The 19,026-nt window shown below is 42.0% G+C and overlaps 1 protein-coding gene across 2 annotated transcripts in view; it reads right to left on the minus strand.

The window, feature by feature from the left end:
- Nucleotides 1–17,282, minus strand: part of IL18RAP (interleukin 18 receptor accessory protein) — a 30,081-nt gene extending 12,799 nt beyond the window's left edge. The window contains exons 1-5 of one of the 2 annotated variants that reach the window (XM_036089510.2): nucleotides 17,067–17,282; nucleotides 14,470–14,770; nucleotides 14,184–14,373; nucleotides 5,563–5,713; nucleotides 1,440–1,505 (exon numbers count right to left, since the gene is read on the minus strand). In XM_036089510.2, the coding sequence (XP_035945403.1) occupies nucleotides 1,440–1,505; nucleotides 5,563–5,713; nucleotides 14,184–14,373; nucleotides 14,470–14,770; nucleotides 17,067–17,136 (778 nt within the window). In that variant the 5' untranslated portion in view covers nucleotides 17,137–17,282. The remainder of the gene's footprint in view (nucleotides 1–1,439; nucleotides 1,506–5,562; nucleotides 5,714–14,183; nucleotides 14,374–14,469; nucleotides 14,771–17,066) is intronic. The other variant, XM_036089509.2, reaches the window with a different exon arrangement.
- Between the last annotated feature and the right edge of the window lie 1,744 nt (nucleotides 17,283–19,026).

Below are 19,026 nucleotides of genomic sequence, written 5' to 3' on the forward strand. Positions count from 1 at the left end.
CACTAAGAATTCTGATGTGGTTTGAGGATAGACACCAGGAAAATGAGGAGTCCCCTCAGTGACCAGCCTGCTCTTCCAACGCTGCTGTTGAGTACAAGGTGTGTCAAGAAAGAACATTTTACTGCTGACCAATATTTGCATATTAAATTAAAATTGTGAGGTTACTCTAATGTAGTTTAAAGAAGAAATTACTTAGATATTCAGCAGTTTCTTGAGCAATGCACTACTGTGGGGATGCAAATTATCACACTGTCCTCTTTCTACCCATTTTTTCCGTAAGGGGTATCCAGATATACTCTGCCTCAAACTCAAATTTTCACCTTTAAAAAAATCGTCTTTGCACCTTAATAATGTCCCTCTGCCCTGTAATTTCTTTAAAATTTACTAAAACCATATGTAGCTTGGCTATTTTTGAATTATTAATTTTTTTTTTTCCTTTCCTCCTTCCTTGCATTCTTGTGATGCTGCTGGTTTTCCAAATTCTATTTCCATAATCAGGACACACTGATACCGCCATCTAGCGGTCTTCTACCATAGTATCTATTTTGACATTTCTGTAATTCTAAATATTTTAGCATTTAAAGGAGCACTTATTTTATTGGAACAACCAGCACTTGGTTTTAAATAGAGCAGTTCTTATTTTACTGTACGGGAAAATGTAGATGTTATTGAAGTTGATAAAATACAAGGAGACCAAGAGGAAAGTCACTCTGCAGCTCTACCCAAAAGACACTAGTTGGGAATATGAGTTGCTTGAGCAGGGGATGTAGTTCCTCTACAATTATCTTAAAGACCACACCAAACACCATGTTTGCAAAGATTCATGCTATTCATGTTGGTAAATTGGTTAAATTTACGGACTTCACCAATGGACCTAATATACATAACCAGCTATTTCTGTGATGACTACGGAAGAATCTAAAATCTATTGATCATGTCCACTGCACCAGCCACCTAACAAACGTTATCCAACATTTCTCGATGCATCCAGATGAGGTCAGTTTTCTTCCGTCTGTTTACAGATTTAAAACCTGAAGCTTAGAAAGCATAAGTAACTGAAGCTAAGAAAGAATAAGTAACTTATGACCTTAAGATCACAAAAGTAGCCAGTGGCTGAGCTAAGATTCACACTCAATTCTGTTTGACTTAAAATCCCAAGCTTTGGGATGCCTGGGCGACTCAGTCGTTAAGTGTCTGCCTTTAGCTCAGGTCATGATCCCAGGGTCCTGGGATCGAGTCCCGCATCGGGCTCCCTGCTCAGCGGGGAGCCTGCTTCTCCTTCTATCTGCTGCTCCCCCTGCTTGTGCTCTCTCTCTCTCTCTGACAAATAAATAAAATACTTAAAAAAAAAAATCCCGAGGTTCTTTTCCTTATATCACACTTAGACTTACTCCCAGAAGCATAATGTCATTCAAGGGTGATAACACAACCCACCTTACCAAGTTCTACTTCCAGTGTGTCCTCGATGGGATCCAGAATATCTGGTTTGTGATTAGTGTCTTTCACTAAAAGATGAAAATAGAAATTATTATGTGCATTGGGAAATCTGAAAGCCTGCTTGCTGAAGATGTGTGTACAAAGGGGCACTTTGATCTCAATGCTTTGGAGCTTTCTCTTCAATTTTGATTCATATTCTATAAAGCTAGGAACTTAGGTTTCCATGTGAAAAGCAAGCCTCCAAAAATGACCATGATATCAGGTCGTAGGTGCTAGCAAAACATTAGTCCCTGATAAACCCTTATCCACCTGGGTGCATTTTCTTCTGCACCAGCCCTGCTCAACCACTGCAGACCTGAGCCCCCATTCCTGTCTTCTCCTACAAGATTGCTTTTTAGCCCCATCTGGCTGAGTAATCCAGAAGAAGAACACACCTGAGAAAATGCCCACATCAGCCAGACTGGAGTCCACCCCGTCCATCACTAAGTTTGTGGTTTATTTCAAAATAAAGGTGAGTCCGGCCCTCCATTACTCGTTTATCCCTCAACTTCCTGCCCCGAACTGTCAAATAGGGCTCCGTGGTCAAACTTCCTCCTGACTATGTCCCATCTCCTGATAAAGGGAAATTCATCGCCTCTGCTCTGGACATTGTCCTCTTACTTCTCAGGGATCTCCTTCCCTCAAAGATTCCATCTCTCCCCTGTATATTTCCCTCTCTCTCTCTCTTTCTCTTTCTCTCTCTCTCTCCTCTCCGCTCCCCCCACCCCACTTCTTCCTATTGGCACTTATCCATGCTCAGTCTCTACATCTTAAAAGAGAGAAAAATCCCTGCACCTCACTTCCTTGCTGCACTCATTCTCCTTCCTTCGCAGCCACATTCTTGAAACAGTCCTATATGCTCATCTCCATTCTCTCACTTTCCTTGTAGTTCGAGTCCTGCCCCCATCACTCCACAGACACTGCTTTGTTTAAAGACCCCAGTGACCTCCTGGCACCTAAATCCACTGGGCACAACTGAGTTTTTCTTCAGCTTTATTTCCCTACAGCCTTGGACACTGTCAGGCACCATCTCTTGGAACCCTCTCGTCTTCTGGTTCCCTGCTCCCCTACTCTCTTGTTCACCTTCTGCCTCTCTGCTCACTTCCCGATGTGTTTGGGGGTCCCGCTTTCTCTGTGCTTCTTGTGAATATCGGTTTTCTTCCTTGTTCTCTGCTGTGGTGCTGTTCACTCTCTAGGCTTCTTCCCTACGAAAGCTCTTGAACCTTGAAATGATCTCTCCCCCACGTCATCAATTTCACTTCCTTTACACGTCTTCTCCCCACCCTTCCACCGGTACCCACTCGCTTATGTAAATAATGACTGCCGTCTTCCCAAACCCAATGATGAGTTCTCAAACACTTATGTAAATAATGTCTGCCATCTTCCCAAACCCAATGATGAGTTCTCAAGCATCACTCCCTCTGCCCGGAGATACTTTAGTCACTTGCCCTGGGACAGTTTCCTTCTGTTCCCACACCCCTGCTCTACCCCCTCTGGGGATCCTCCTTTTCCTCCCAACCTCTCCAAGTATTGCAGTGCTCCAGACCTCAGTCCCAGGCCCTCTTCTCTCTATATTCACTCCCTAGGTGACCTCATGCAGTCCCTTTGCTTTAGATACCATGTTGACCACCTTCACATTTCATCTCCAGCCCTAACATCTCCAGACTGGTTTATCCAAATTCCTCCTTGTCATTGTGATTTGGATCATTAAAAGTCCTTTCAAACCCAATCCTTCATTTCTTCCTTAGACCTCTTCTTTATCAGCCTTTTCTTGTTTCATGAAATGGTGTCACCATTGACCACGTTAACAAAAACATTTTTTTGCCAGAAAACAAAAACATCCTTCATTTCCCTCTTCACACGTTAAATCCATCATCATGTTCTGTTGATACACAAATAAAGCTGTTTCTCATCACCTTTGCTAAGTCTAGGCAGTGAGCAACCAGGGGCATCTTTTAAGAATATGCATCAAACCTGCTGTGCTCCCCCTTTTGTGCCCTATGTCAGCTCTTATCTATGCCATGTGATGCTATCTTCCATCAGTATCTAACAGAAAATCCACCTAAAACCCAACTCTCTCGTCCTGGATCCCTCCTTTTCCCTCTTCCTCACCGCCAATTCCCAGATCCTTTTGGATGTACTCCCTCCATATTTCCTGAGTCTGTCCACTTCTGTCCATCCCCACTGCAGCTCCTAGTTCAGGCTACCATCAGCAATTGCTCTCTCCATTCTTGCTCCCCCCAAATCCATTTTCTACACAGCAGATGGAATGATCTATCTCAAATACAAATCTATTCATGACACTCTCCTGCTTAGAACCCTCAATAGCTCCCCACTGTTCCTTAAATAAAGTTCGAAGGCGCTAAAACAGTGTGATGTCAGTCCTGCTTCCAGACATTCACTCTCAATGGACCTTCTTTTTCTTCCTGGACTGTGCATGCCCTCTCTCATCTCCCAGACATTGACTGTGCTGCTCCCTCTGCCTGGAATGGCATCTTAACCACCTTCATTGCTCTGGTTTGGGCTCACCCCTCAGTTCTCACTTGGACATGGTGTGTCCAGGTTTGGGTTTGGGTTTGGTGGACCTCCCACATGTCCCCTTTCTCGCCACTCATCGAAATGTATTATGATGGCCTGTGTACCCCACAAAGTGGGAAGTTCTGGGTGGCCACAGAAAGTTTCCAGGAGCTCATTCTTATAGCCTTAACACTAATCCCAGTGCCCGACATGTATTAGATATGTAACAAATATCTGTGTAAAAATGAATATATGAAAGAATGAATGAGTGAGTGAGGAAGACAGGAATGCTTGATTAAAAGAGAGGTAACAGATTTTATAAGGCATCCTGGGGAGAAAGAGAAAAGCAGATTCTGCCCCTGAAAATTTGATGGGCTGAGTTATCATGCCTGACATACCGTGGAGGGGGCAAGGGGTACAAGTGGGATACTTGCATTCTAACTTCTCCTCCAAGGAACAATCTAATATAAATGTAAATTGCTGAGATCCAGGAAGGAGGCAGAAGTGGTTAACTTGGCCTTAGGGTGTTTAATGTAATTTGTATTTACACTAAAAGAAGAGGAGGTAAAAATAATCAATGTATTTACTAAGAGTTAAGTCAACCATTCTGTAGCTCTTCAATACAAAGCATGAATGACCAACCCTGTTGTGTTTTGACAAAAGCCATGCTTAAATTAATTGCAGCATACAATTTATTCATGTGGGCACTTGTAAATCTAGTAAGAACGACCCAATGGAAAGATTGGGCCAAAAATAGACAGATCATAGAAGAATAAACCCAACAGACCAATAAACATATAACAAGATATTAAACTTCATTTGTACTCATGGAAATGTAAATTGGGACTTAAAAAAAGAAAGAGAGGGAGAGAGATCTCACTTGACACCAATCAAAAAGCCTGATAACACCAAACATTATTTGGGAATAATGGGAATCTGTTCCTTGCTGAGGGGGGTGTAAATTGGCAAAACGATACCTTAGAATAATACTACGGGTTTTTAACACAAAACACATTTTATAACATAAAACAATGTTCTATTTTATTAATGTCTACACATGTTTGTAGAAAAGCATAAAGACATAAATGGAAGAAGATAAGCTACAAGATTGGACTACTGCTGGGAAGGGAAGGAGCAGGAAGAGATAAGAGCATAGGCCTCAAGCTGTCCCTGCAATGTTTTGTTTCTTTAAAGAAAAAGCAAGATTTTAAGCATGTGGAAAGACATTAACATGTATTAAAGCTGGTGATAGGTTCATGGTGTCATTTATTGCTGTGTGTGAAATATTTCATATAATTTTTTAACTTATTACAAAAACAAACCAGGGATTGATCAATGCAGGGAAAACCCAACTTGCGACAATTTGAATGTGATCCGGAACTAAGCCTTTCCCAGGGATGGAATCTAGGTTAATGGGAAATTAACATTTTCATGCTTTTAAGGCTTCACATGACTATCTTTTTTTTTTTTTTTTTTCAAAAAGGAAGCCATGACTAAGCCAAAGAAAGGTAACTTTAATTGGGTAATGGGGCTTCAAATCCCAGATCTGGAAACAAAAATCTCACTTACCAATGGTTGTCACTTGAACAACAGCTCTGACTGTCCACTCACTTGTGTTATCCGACTCAGTGTAATCACATACGTACGTGCCATCCTGTTCTTCGAAAACTTCATCCACTAGGATTGAGTTGCTCTTTTCTTTAAGGAGTAGCTTTCCATTCTAATCCAAGGGACAAGAAAAATAAATAAGCTTCTTTAACCAGAAAATTGTTATTACTACTAGTCATAACAACAGAAAAACTTCACAAATGAGAGCATCACACAAGCTATGAAGAGCTTCTGTCCAGAAATTGTATTTGTAAGATTCTGATTTGTTCATGAGGGGCATTTTCAAATACAATGACATTATCTGTTGAGATCGAGGCACCAAATCTGACTGATCCACAAAGAGTTGTTTAGCCTAGTATTTCCCAAAGCATGACTCAGGCCTCTGAGACTATTCTAGAAAACTCATAGTGCTTTAAGGAGCTGATATCTCAATGAATTTTTTTAAAACCATGTATATTTATATTTATGGAAATTGGCATAGGTTTTTTGTGTGTATGGGGCTAATATAAAGTTTTGTCTCTAAATAAATTCAACTCAAAAAAGGTGAAATTTAAATTAAAAATATTAAGTAAAGGGTGCCTGGGTGGCTCAGTCGGTTAAGCGTCTGCCTTTGGCTCAGGTCATGATCCCATGGTCCTGGGATCGAGCCCCGCATTGGGCTCCCTGCTCAGCAGGAAGCCTGCTTCTCCCTCTCCCACTCCCCCTGCTTGTGTTCTCTCTCTGTCAAATAAATAAATAAATAAAATCTTTAAAAAATATTAAGTAAATAACTAAACAGGTGTACATAGATATGACAAAGAATGACTAATGAGTGAGAAACAATGAACTCATGGAAGACACAAACTCAAGTGGAAACTAAAATGCAATAATGAGCACTTCTCTCCCTTATTTAGGATATCCACATGGATGCTAAGGTCTAAAGTTCTCCCCTGGCCGAACTTACCATTCCTTCCTGCTCTCATTTCCTGCTACTGCCTCTCCACCCACTTGCCATTCCCTAAATAACCATGTTCTTTCTCTATCCATGTGTCCGTACATCTCTCCCACCACTTTCCCCACCACTGGGTAGGCTGCAGCTCAGTCTTTAACTCCAACTCAAGAGGTAACTCTCACAGAGGGAGTGACCAGGCACTCTCCCAGCAAAACCAGTCCCTGCATGCTCCCAGACCTCCATGATTGCCCAGAGCCCTCTGATCGTAATTTATGTATACAGTTACCTCTTTCTATGTCGTTGTTGAGACAGCCATTGTGCCAAGACACATAGCTGCTCCTAGACACACTGGCAGGAATAAACACAGATCCCTCCCATCAGAGGATATGGAGTCATGACTCCCTTCTGAGACTGAGAGAGTGCTCAGTCTAAGAAGGCAGGCCCCGAGCAGTAAGCCAGTCTGATGCACTTGGGCAGCCTTGGCTCGGTTCACAGGAAGCAGGGATGCTCCCTCCAGGCTAATCAGAGTCTTGAGTAATATGTAGGAATCACTCCATTGAAGGTAAGTTCCATCCTGGAAACATCTGAAATGGAGCATGGATATAGGAAATAAGGCCACGGTGAAGAGGCTGATGTGCGTAGATGGACTTGGTCTTTGTGTCTCTAGTATATGGCAAGCAAGCCAGCAAGAGTAGGCTCTTTGTAAATGATCAGTGAATAAAGTATGCATAATTGAAAAGTTTTGAAGCCTAAGACTCATGTAATCACCTTTGTATCACTAGGGGCTAGGACATAGTAAGGGCTCGATAAATATCTGTTGAATGGTTGAGTTTCACTGTACCAATAATTCTGTAGCCCCTAACTTCCATGTAGCACATGGCCTTCTAATCTCCAACAAATAGCCCTCAGTGCATCTCTCACCACAGCAGTCAAAAACAAAGAGATAAGTAACAAAAATAACAAAATAATAAGTATTTTTTACCTATACAGATTATAAAATTCTTTCTCATGTATTATCCCATATGATTCACTCAAAGGATTCTCTGAATTGGATTGCACAGACTCTACAAGAAGACTGAGGTTTTGGAGTTCATGTGTTGCCCTGTATCACAGAGCTAGCAACTGAGAGGACCGAGGGTCAACGTGAATTTTTCTGACTCTTGAGCTTCATGTTCTCATTGAGGAATTTCCCTTCTACTTCCCGTGCTAACTCATAGGAGCAGGGATTTCCCTACTCCAAGTCTCTGGTGTGGTTCCTGTGGCCCAAGAAGGGACTTCCAGTAGGTTGGCAAGGAGCCTAAGGGGAGGGTCAGAGCAGGTCAGAGAGGGGCAGCCACAGGCAGGAAGTAGAAGAAGGCAAATAAGTGGGGCAGACAATGTTAAATATCAATCAGCTGATCTCAAGGGTCAAGGACCCTTCAAAAGAAGAGTCAGAGCATGGGGTAAAATTCAGAGATAAAACTCTAGAGAATATAATAATCACATACAAAGAGCAGAAATTGAAGCAGAAGTGTGTCGTGAATCACCCAAGAAAGTAATGGGGAGAGGACGGAGAGTCGTGACTGAGACCTCAGTTGAGCCACAGTGAGGATGGGTCAAAACAAAGTGGACTTGATTTTTTTTCATAAAAACACAAGCATGGGGGCACCTGGGTGGCTCAGGTGGTTAAGCATCTGCCTTCGGCTCAGGTCATGATCTCAGGGTTCTGGGATCGAGCCTCGAGTCAGGCCCCCTGCTCAGCAGGGAGTCTGCTTCTCCCTCTCCCTCAGCCCCTCCCTCAGCCCCTCCCCCTGCCCCTGCTCGTGTGCTCTCTCTCTCTCTCTCTCAAATAAATGAAATCTTAAATAAAAATTAAAAAGGTATGACTTCATATGTATTCTTAAGACTTAATGAGATGGAACTAAAAGGAAACATCAAAGAAAAGAGGTAAGGGAGAGGACATTTGTGTAAAGAATGATGGGAAACCCATTCTGGTAAGATGATTGCAAATGATTGCAGTAGGAAAGAGGGGTGCTAACGGGGCTGTTTTGCTCAGCTGTGAAACAGTCTTGAACAAAATATGGAAGGAGGAACATCTCAATGTGAACCTGTATGAATAATATCAGTAAGTCCTAGACAGAACAGAGATATGCAGAAAAGAGGAAGACACTAAAATGGGACTTTTAAAGGAATGTGTGCAGCAAGAAGAACAAAGAAAATATATTCTAGGAGGAGCAGTTATTGAAATACTACCCTCTATTGTCATCAAGCTCTACTACCAGCCAAGACACAGTGGAGCTCCTCCCAGGGCTTTTGTTACCTAGTCTGGGAGGACTCCTAGCATGGACATCTCAAGCCCTGCCCTCCCTGATGGACTTGACATTTCCATGTCTGTTTTAATGACACATTATGTCCAGATCTGTGTATGTGAGCTCTTTTCATCCCTCATCGAATTCACTTTTACTTTCTCAACTTGCTAAATGTTGTGAACATATTTGAGCCGGAAAGACCCAAAACAGGAGTCATCTCTTTTATGTCCCCCAAAGTATTTCATCTTGTATTTTATTCCTTGAAGATATCACTAGCATCCACCAACTCCCTTCTGTCCCCACAGCTAGTTCCCTGGATCAGGATTCACACTTGTAAAGTTCAATCATACCAATAGGGACCCCCAATAACCATACCACATAACCAACTTACAGCCTTTGTTTTCAGCCCTAACCCTAAAACCTCTCAGGAACTCTCCACTCCCACCATGTTGAGCCACTCACCATTCACAGAATGTGCCCCTTATGCTTCTGTTTTCTGTTGTCCATCTGCCTTCTCCTGCAGCTTCTGTCTCTTGCCCTAATCATCAACCGACCACATTCTACTTACACATAAATTTTGCACTCGTATTTATCTTCTTTTTTTTTTTTAAAGATTTTATTTATTTATTTGACAGAGACACAGTGAGAGAGAGAACACAAATGGGCAGTGGGAGAGGGAGAAGCAGGCTTCCCGCCGAGCAGGAAGCCCGATGCGGGGCTTGATCCCAGGACTCTGGGATCATGACCTGAGCTGAAGGCAGACGCTTAACGCCTGAGCCACCCAGGCGCCCCTCGTATTTATCTTCTAAGTGGAAAAGGGTACATTATGAAAAATATAGACCGATGAGCTAGATGTTCATCTCTAGCCAAAGTCTTGAATGGATTATTGGACAGATGACTTATGAGCCCTTAAAAAAGAAAATGTATGATAAAATGAATAGACAAGAGGCTCAGAGGAATACAGGAATACAGTAGATGTTCTGTCTTCACTGTAGTGAGTCATTGGGAAAACATGTTGATGAGGTCTTTGTTAAGTAAAATAGATATAGCTGGGCTGAATGAGTCACCATTTGGGTGCCCTTTTTAAGTTAACTGAGCAGTAATACTCCCCAAGTTGTGGATTAAGGGATCATGGGATCATGCTAGAGTCAATAGCTGAGAGAACTGGCAGTTCAATGCCAGGCTGTTCAATATTTTTGCTAAGACCTATCATGCCTGCATCTCATCCTCAAGTCACACAAGTCTGGGAGTGGATGGCTTAATATGGTGGATTTCAAAATCAATTCCAACCTCTTGATGTGTAGAATGATGAGCTAAAACCAACAAAAATCAGAATTTAATTAGAATAAATGTAAAACCATGAATGTGGGTTACAAATTCTACTCTGTTAGCAAAAACTGAATTGGCTTGATCACTGTTCTTGTGAAAACAAACAAACAAACAAAACCAAACAAACAAAAAAACCTCTACCTACCAACTAAGAATGAATCAACCACATAATGGAGCTGCCCCAAAGCTGATGCAATCATAGACCGCATTGATATACTGCTCAGAACAAGGAAGAAAATAGTTTCTCTGTTTTCACTATTGGTTAGGCAACATGTGGGTTATAGCATTGTACAGACGTTAGGAAGTTGTGCAGGATTATGAGCACTCTGAAACTGCTCAGTGAGAACAACCGAATGGGCCAGTGTACCGACCTTGAGAATGTTTTTCAGAAATCAAATTGAAATGATCTTTACTTCTTCTGTACTTGGAACCACATTGATCTTTGGTTGAGCCAGTCTCACCAACTCACCAGGTGTCTGGGTCACTAGGCTCACAGAATGCCAGGCAGTACTAGTGACTGTGAGAAAAGTAGGCCACAAAGAAATGAGAAGGAGAAGCGGCAGGTCTGAGTGCGTACATTCCATGGAACGCAGGGCTCAGAGGAGATGCACCAGCCATGTCAGCATCATGGTCAGTGAGTGTGGCATATGCGTGAGACTGTCTTAAGCCACCAGTGGAAAGGTTGCTTGGGGCACAAATCTAACTGATAAGAGGTCACAGCAGTGTCGCTGATACCTGTGTCTCAATGCCATTGTGGAAGGACCTCTCCCGCTGCCCTGTTATAATTTTGCCCATGTCAAAGTTTTGCTTAGCGAGAGAACGTAAAACGCCCTCTCACTAAATGTAATTCTCATTTATTTATTTTTTTTTTTTTTAAAGATTTCATTTAATTATTTGCCAGCACGCGAGGGAGACAGAGACAGAGAAAGCACAAGCAGGGGGAACAGCAGGCAGAGGGAGAAGCAGGATCCCCTCCCAGCAAGGAGCCCGATGCGGGACTCGATCCCAGGACCCTGGGATCATGACCTGAGCCAAATGCAGACACCCAACCGCCTGAGCCACCCAGGTGTCCCTGTAATTCTCATTTATTTAAAAGTCTGTGTAGGCTATTTCTTTATTATATTTTTAGAAATTGGCAAAATATGGAGAAAATGTTCTTTGAGTAAAGAACAGATAATTCACTTTAATTCTGACTTCTTGGCCATTTAATATTTCAATTAAAGATCTCCAAGCCTCTGCATGGAGCACTGGGTGTTATACGCAAACAATGAATCATGGAACACTACATCAAAAACTAATGATGTAATTAACATAACATAATAAAATTAAATAAATAAATAAATAAATATAAAAGAATCTCCAAGCCTAAATTTTTTGACGTGTCTATTAAAAATCTTCCAAAAGCCCCCAGAGCCTCGAGCCCCTGGATTTATTTCAGTGGGATATTCTATACATCTGGCAGAGGAGTCCCTGGTCGGGAGTTTCATCTGAATTCAATAACACCATGCTTTCATCTGCTCAGCCAGTGTTAGCCTCTGCCGTCTATTCTGAGATGGCTTAGGCGTGACCCACCCACCACTCGAGTACCGGAGAGCACTGTGTATTATTTGCTGCCTAATGTCACGACTTCTAGTGATACACTCCTTCCGTGAGGTCTGTGACTCTCAGGTTACTGCACGCATGTATGTGTGCATATATGTGTGTGTGCAGGTGTGTGTATGCACGTGCACACATACATGCAATTGGGAAACATAACTTGAATGATAACCTATCCAAGTCTGCATCAGAAAGTACAATTTTATTTTATTTTTTAATACTTATTTACTTGAGAGAGAGAGTGAGCGAGAGAGTATGAGATGGGGGAGGGGTAAAGGGAGAGGGAGAGGCAGACTCCCCGCTGAGCAGGGAGCCCGATGCGGGGCTCGATCCCAGGACCCTGGGATCATGACCTGAGCTGAAGGCAGATGCTTAACTGATTGAGCCACCCAGGCGCCTCTAGAAAGTACAATTTTATTTTATTTATTTATTTATTTATTTTTAAAGATTTTATTTATTTATTTGACAGAGAGAGAGACAGCGAGAGAGGGAACACAAGCAGGGAGAGTGGGAGAGGGAGAAGCAGGCTTCCCACGGAGCAGGAAGCCTGATGCGGGGCTCGATCCCATGACCCCGGGATCATGACCTGAGCCGAAGGCAGACGTTTAACAACTGAGCCACCCACGTGCCCCAAAAGTACAATTTTAACAAGAGCCATTGTTTGCCCACTTTTAGGACAATGCTTATTCACCACTAAAAATAGCCTGACCTTTGCAGTCAAGACCCCAGAGCCTCCTTCTGTGAATGTCATACACTGTTAGGGTTTAGTTTACAAGAGCAATATATATGCAGAAAGCTGACAACTATTGTGTGGCTTCTGTTTACCTGAGCGTGAAAATAGCCTTCATTTCAGGGATATAATCATTGAAAATTTAAATGCATTTTGATCTGAAATGGCTGGGGGCAAGCCTGCCTTACTGGCCTAAGAACAGCCTACGTTGACATAGCAGGATATCTGTCATCCCAGACCACAAATACTTTTGAACCAAGGGAAGTTTTGTTCTTAAGAGAACTGAAAATAAGGGCGCCTGGGTGGCTCAGTCATTAAGCGTCTGCCTTTGGCTCAGGTCATGATCCCAGGGTCCGGGGATCGAGTCCCGTGTGGGGCTCCCTGCTCAGCAGGGAGTCTGCCTCTCCCACTCCCTCTGCCCTTGTCCCTGTTTGTACCCTCTCTCTCTCTCTCTGTGTCAAATAAATAAGTAAAATCTTTAATAAAAAAAAACGGAACTGAAAATAATGAACAGAATCATGGGCTTTTCTGGCTAACCTCATTTTAGAGGTTATGAAATTAATGTGTTTCTTAAGTTAGGATTTTATTGAGGCCAGCATTTTTTCAGTGTCACTTTAAAATACAAATGTGAGACGTACAGCACATCTCGTCACTTGTTCTCTCTGTATACTTCTTTCTATAGCGGACACGGTAACTCCTGTCTACCCATTGTCACCAAGTGTCAAGAGAATCAAGTGAGGAAATGGCTTCTCACACCACAGTGCTTGTACCACCACGGCTCTCTGATTGCTGAGTCTTGGACTGTGCAGAGCCACCAGCTAAATATGGGCCACTTGCGTGACTGATCAGTGGCAATTTAAAATGATATTTTTATATCAACAAACATGGTTTGAAGTCGAATTTAACGTTTTACGTGACTTTTTACGGCAAAGTATTGGACTTCCAACAAGTATTACAAGTGTAGGAGGCAATTTAAGTTCTATTCTGTTTCTACCGCCCAGAGGTCAGCTACCGTGGGGCTATGTGGAAGGAGATGCTTATGTGGCATTTATATATCTGTTAGCACTTTGAAAAGCTGTAAGATGCCATGGCAATGTGAAGTGTTTTTGTTATGAAGCTTACTCACATGTGGTTCATAACTCAAAATCATTAGGAAATTTGCCTCTTTCTTGTCCCACCCCCTTTCCTCTTTACTGACTTCCCGCCCCCCGCCCTCCTCTCATCTGTGCAGGATACCTGTCACCTGGGCCACCTATGTTTGCCATAAATGTCCTCCCAGATGTGCTCTCTTTGGAAAGCATTCCAGTCTCTTATTTTGGTCAGAAACCCTCCAGGCCTCATATGTTGGTGTCTCCCTTCCCCCTAATAGTGCCCATTGCTTTCCAAAGACAATAGAAATGAATTCAGCTGGTCTTCTGCATTAGCGGATGTTCGTAAGTTTATGTCTTACTTCATACGTAATGCACTTAACTTTTAGAAATTTTGCTAGCCCTGATCAAAAAGACGGTTCTCCTACTTGCAATATCACACTCTGTGGCTCCCTCGGAGAAAGACCACTTTAGAAGGTCAGGTCTTCTTTATAGGCACAAGGTCAGTATTTACGAAGCTCTAGGCCTCAGGTTCTCAAACCCATGTTTCTATAAAGCCCCTATAGGGATGTTACCATAAAAACCATACTTCACATCAGTTTTGGAGAAGTCATTCTTACCTGGTACCAGGTCACATTTGGACTTTGTGCATCACTTTGGCAGTTGAAGCTAGGGCAATGAATATAGTCAGTGCTACCAAGAAGAAGGTATTGCTCATGTGATACAGAGTTATTTGGTATACAGGATAGATTTGTCTTAGGCTTAACTTCTAAGATGGTCTTGACACAACAGGCCTCCTCCCGAGGGCTCCTAGGAGAGTTAACAAGGTCCTGTGAACATAGATGTTATATCCAGGTAATATAGGATTTGGGAATGTTTTCATATAAGAATGCATTTGGGACATACCTAATCCTGGGTCTACAGATATATGACCCAGCATTATGTATTCCTGTCGTCAAAAAGTGTAGGGTGCTCTTCTGGATGATGTGAGCAGAGTTGTTAGTTATTTCCCGTAATGGATCTCCATTTTGAGGTTGTAAGTACCACTGGACAGCAGGTAAGTCCTTATGACCACTGTAGGGCAAGTTTTCAGAGCCTTGGGTTGGTGAGAGTTGACTTCTGTGGCACGACGCCGGTAAGCCACAAAATAAGACAAACTGCTCACTCGTTGAAGAATATTCCCAAAGCAGTTTCTTGGTGAAGCAATCTGAAAACCACAAGGAACAAAGCAACAGAGAGATGCATTAGAAGATGAAACTCTCCCTTGGCAATGAGTTTTTGGACATGACATCTAAAGCACAAGCAACCAAATAAAAAAGTGTTGGGTGCCTGGGTGGCTCAGTCATTTAAGTGTCTGCCTTCGGCCCAGGTCATGATCTCAGGGTCCTGAGATCGAGCCCCACGTCGGGTTCCCCGTTCAGCAGGGAGTCTTCTTGTCCCTCCACCCCTCCCCCCGCCCATGATCTCTCTCTCTCCCAAATAAATAAATAAAATCTTTAAAAAAATAAACAAGTAGAACTACATCAAACTAAAAAGCTTCTGCACAGCAAAAGAAATGATCAACAAAATGTAAAGATGATCTACAGAATGGGAAAAAATATTTTCAAACCATGTATCTAATAAAATATATCTGATTAACATCCAAAATACATAAAGAACACATACAACTCAAAAGCAAAATCAACAAATAAACAAGAACAAACAAACAAACAAAATCCCCCGAATAAGCCAATTAAAAACGGGCAATGAATCTGAATAAGCATTTTCCAAAGAACATATATAATTGAACCACAGGTACGTGAAAAGATGATCAACATCACTAATCATTAGGGGACTGCAAATCAAAACCATAGTGAAATATCACCTCACACCTGGTAGGATGGCTTATCAACAAAAGACAAGAGATAAGAAATGCTGGCAAGGGGGTGGGGAAAGGGAACCCTTGGGCACTGTTGGGATTATAAATTGGTATATCCGTTATGGAAAACAGTATGGAGGCTCCTCAAATAAATGAAAAATAGAACTACCATATGATGCAGAAATTTCATTTCTGGGAATATATCTAAAGGAAATGAAAACACTATGTCGAAGAGATATTCTGCACCTCTATGTTCACACCAGCATTATTCACAATAGTCAAGATATGGAAATAACCTAAGTGTTCATCAACAGATGAATGAATAAAGAAGTTGGACACACACACACGAATATTATTCAGCCATAAAAAAGGAGGAAATCCTGCCATTTGCAACAACATGGATGGACCTTGAGGGCATTATGCTAAGTGAAATGTCAGACAGAGAGACAAATACCATATGATGTCACTTATATGTGGAGTCTCAAAAAAAAACAAACAAAAAAACAAAAAACAAACTTATAAACATAATAAAAATAAATAGAGAAAGAAAGAAAAAGAAAGTGAAATTTAGTAACATTAAAAAAAAAAGAAAGAAAGAAAAGGGGAGCCTGGGTGGCTCAGTTGGTTAAGCGACTGCCTTCGGCTCAGGTCATGATCCTGGAGTCCTGAGATCGAGTCCCACATCAGGCTCCCTGCTCAGTGAGGAGTCTGCTTCTCCCTCTGACCCCCCCCCATGCTCTCTCTCTCTCTCATTCTCTCTCTCTCAAATAAAAATAAATAAATAAAATCTTTTTTAAAAAAAGAAAGAAAAGAAACTGAACAAATAAAATTATCTAATATTATTTTCAGTGTCCAACCATGAAAAAATAAAACAAATAATAGAAAAAAAAAGAGATCAGGTTTGTGGTTACCTGAGGCTGGGTGGGGAGTGGGGAAATTGGATAAGGTGGTCAAAAGGCACAAACTTCCAATTATAAGATACAGAAGTACTGGGAATGTACTGGAGAACACAATGACTATAGTTAACCCTACTTACTGTATGATAGATCTGAATGTTGTTAAGAAAGTGGGTTCTAAGAGTTCTCATCACAACTAAAAAATGAGGAAGCTTCTTTTTTTTGTCCTTTTTTTGGGGTAGCTATATGAGATAATGGATATTAACTAAGCTTACTGTGGTAATCATTTCACTCTACTTGTAAGTCAAATCGTTTTGCTGTGCATCTTAAATTTGTGCCGTGCTGTCTGTCACTTACATCTCAACAAAACTGGAGGAGAAAAAGATCAAACTCTAACTTACGTTTACAAAGAGCACATGATTTAATGAGGAATTAAGCTCCCTTGTCTGTCTTCTTCACTGCTTCCATTTAGAAGGTCATGTTTTAACTCCCTCCCAATGGACTTGAGCCTCATTCCTCTTCAGCTGCTCCCACTGAACACCCAGCTACCATAACTGGGCTCCTCATTGATGCTTGGTATCAGCAGAAAGCTGTTCACCCCAGTAATTTCTCTCTTCCTGCACCCATCTCAACAGTAGGAAGGAAATGCTCTGTATTAATAAGTCAAGCGGCTGATATATCAGATTATCTGTCACTTCAAACTCTGACCACAAGACTCACAATGTTAACATGAAAAGTGAAAACCCTACCTGAAACCATCATTCCTTTAATTCTCTCTCTTGTGACAAGCCAAAGAAATATCCAGCTCAAATAAAGCATTGTTCTCCCTGGGTCCTGTCATCCCTTCGGTGAATTTGCTCTGTTGACAGGCCGTGGTCCGTTGTGTTTCAGAGCTCCTCCCTGAGAATCGTCTTCATTTCTGGAAGTCAAGAAATGAGAAATGAAGAAATTAGAACCAGTGATCAAAATGTAAGTCACACAGGAAGCCTTGAAAGGGGCGGGTCCTACCCAAATGCACCTTCCCATGCCCACAATGGTATGTGTCATTTCTTCTACATCTAAGGGAGGGAGAGTGTCTCAAGCTCATGGTAACCACTTGGACCTCTGCACTATACCGTGTGTTCTTTTGGTGCCATTTCTTCAAGGAATTCTTCTTTTTCTTCTTTTTTTTTCTCTTAATGTTATCACCTAGCATGTATATTTCCATGAGTGATTTGGAAAAAGTTAAATGAAACTTTTCCTGAAAAGGTGACCCGAGTTGATTAAAAATGTCAGGATCACCACAGTTCCGGAAGCCTATGCTATAGTTCATATGTATAAAATTTGAGAATGTCCACATGTCTGTTTTATTTACTTTATTATTTGTATTAACTATTAGAGAATAGACTCTGTTCCCCAAATAAGAAAGGAAAAGTTGTCACTGGATAGCAATACTACTGTATTACTCTGTGTATCACTCTTGGGGTTGGTTGTAGGAATAAGGAACTTTATCTAAAAATCTGCCCCTAAAACACTCCAATACTGTCTTAGGCTCTTTAAAGTGAAGGGGGGCTGGGGATGGGGGACAAAACAATCCTCTGAAATAGAAAAGGTGAGGGAGCAAGATCACCTGAAGAGAGAGAACGAGAATCTGGCCTGTGTTCGTGGCACTTTTGTCTCCCTTATTGATAGGGTGGCCATTGGAATTTTCAAACCATTTGTAAGAAATGAGTGATAAGGATACTGCGTGGGTGTCTTAGTCCATTTGGGCTGGTATACCAGAATACCACATGGTGGGTGGTTTATGCACAATGGAAATTTATTGTTCACAGTTCTGGAGGCTGGGAAGTCCAAGATCAAGTCACCAGCATGGTTGTATTCTGCTGAGGGCCCCCTAGTGCATGGTGCCTTTTCACTATGTCCTCATGTGGTAAAAGTCGCTAGAGATCTCTCTGGAGTCTCTTTTATAAAAACACAAATCCTATTCATGAAGGCTCTACCCTTATGACCTAAGCAACTTCCAAAGACCCCACCTCCTAACACCATCATTAGTGGTATCATCTTTAAAGGTTAGGAACACACAGAGTAATATTGAGTACTTTTTATGTTAGTGACCCAGTTCAGGACTCTAAAAGGACAGATGAAACAGTCATATAGCAAAATTACTTTTATTTTCTGCTCAAGACAACATTAATCAATAACCAAATATTACACACTATTCTGGACTTCCCAAATTCATATGTTGAAATTCTAACCTTTAAAGATGATACAACCAAATCAGATCAGCTTGTGCGGGGGGCCGGGGGTTAGCTGACAGGGAGCAGCACAAGAAAAGGAAGTAATGGAAGGAATGTGAGGGGTGGGGACAAGCCCTGTAGTCCACAGGCTACACCGTGCAGGGAAGCCAGAGTTTGAGCATTTGTTGACAAAGGCAGAGCTTAGACACCATTCGGCTGTGAGGGGAATGAGTGAGCAGGTTGGCAGGTCAAGTACAAGTGAGAGTGAGGAAGTAGGAAGAGGTAGAATCCCTAAAACCATGGAGAGATCAGGCTTGGACAGGAGGCTGCAGAGCCATGCAGGGTGGGAAGGTCTATCCAGACCAGTTTACCCAGGTGGGGACCAGAGTACTGGTGGCTGACCTGTTGAGAGGAGAGCACGCTCAGGGGAGGAGAGGCTTCATGAGATGGTGGAGCACCTTGAAGAGAGCCGGGCACGGGGACTAGAGTCACT

Source organism: Halichoerus grypus, chromosome 10 (genome assembly GCF_964656455.1).
Source record: "Halichoerus grypus chromosome 10, mHalGry1.hap1.1, whole genome shotgun sequence".
NCBI classification, from domain to species: Eukaryota; Metazoa; Chordata; class Mammalia; order Carnivora; family Phocidae; genus Halichoerus; species Halichoerus grypus.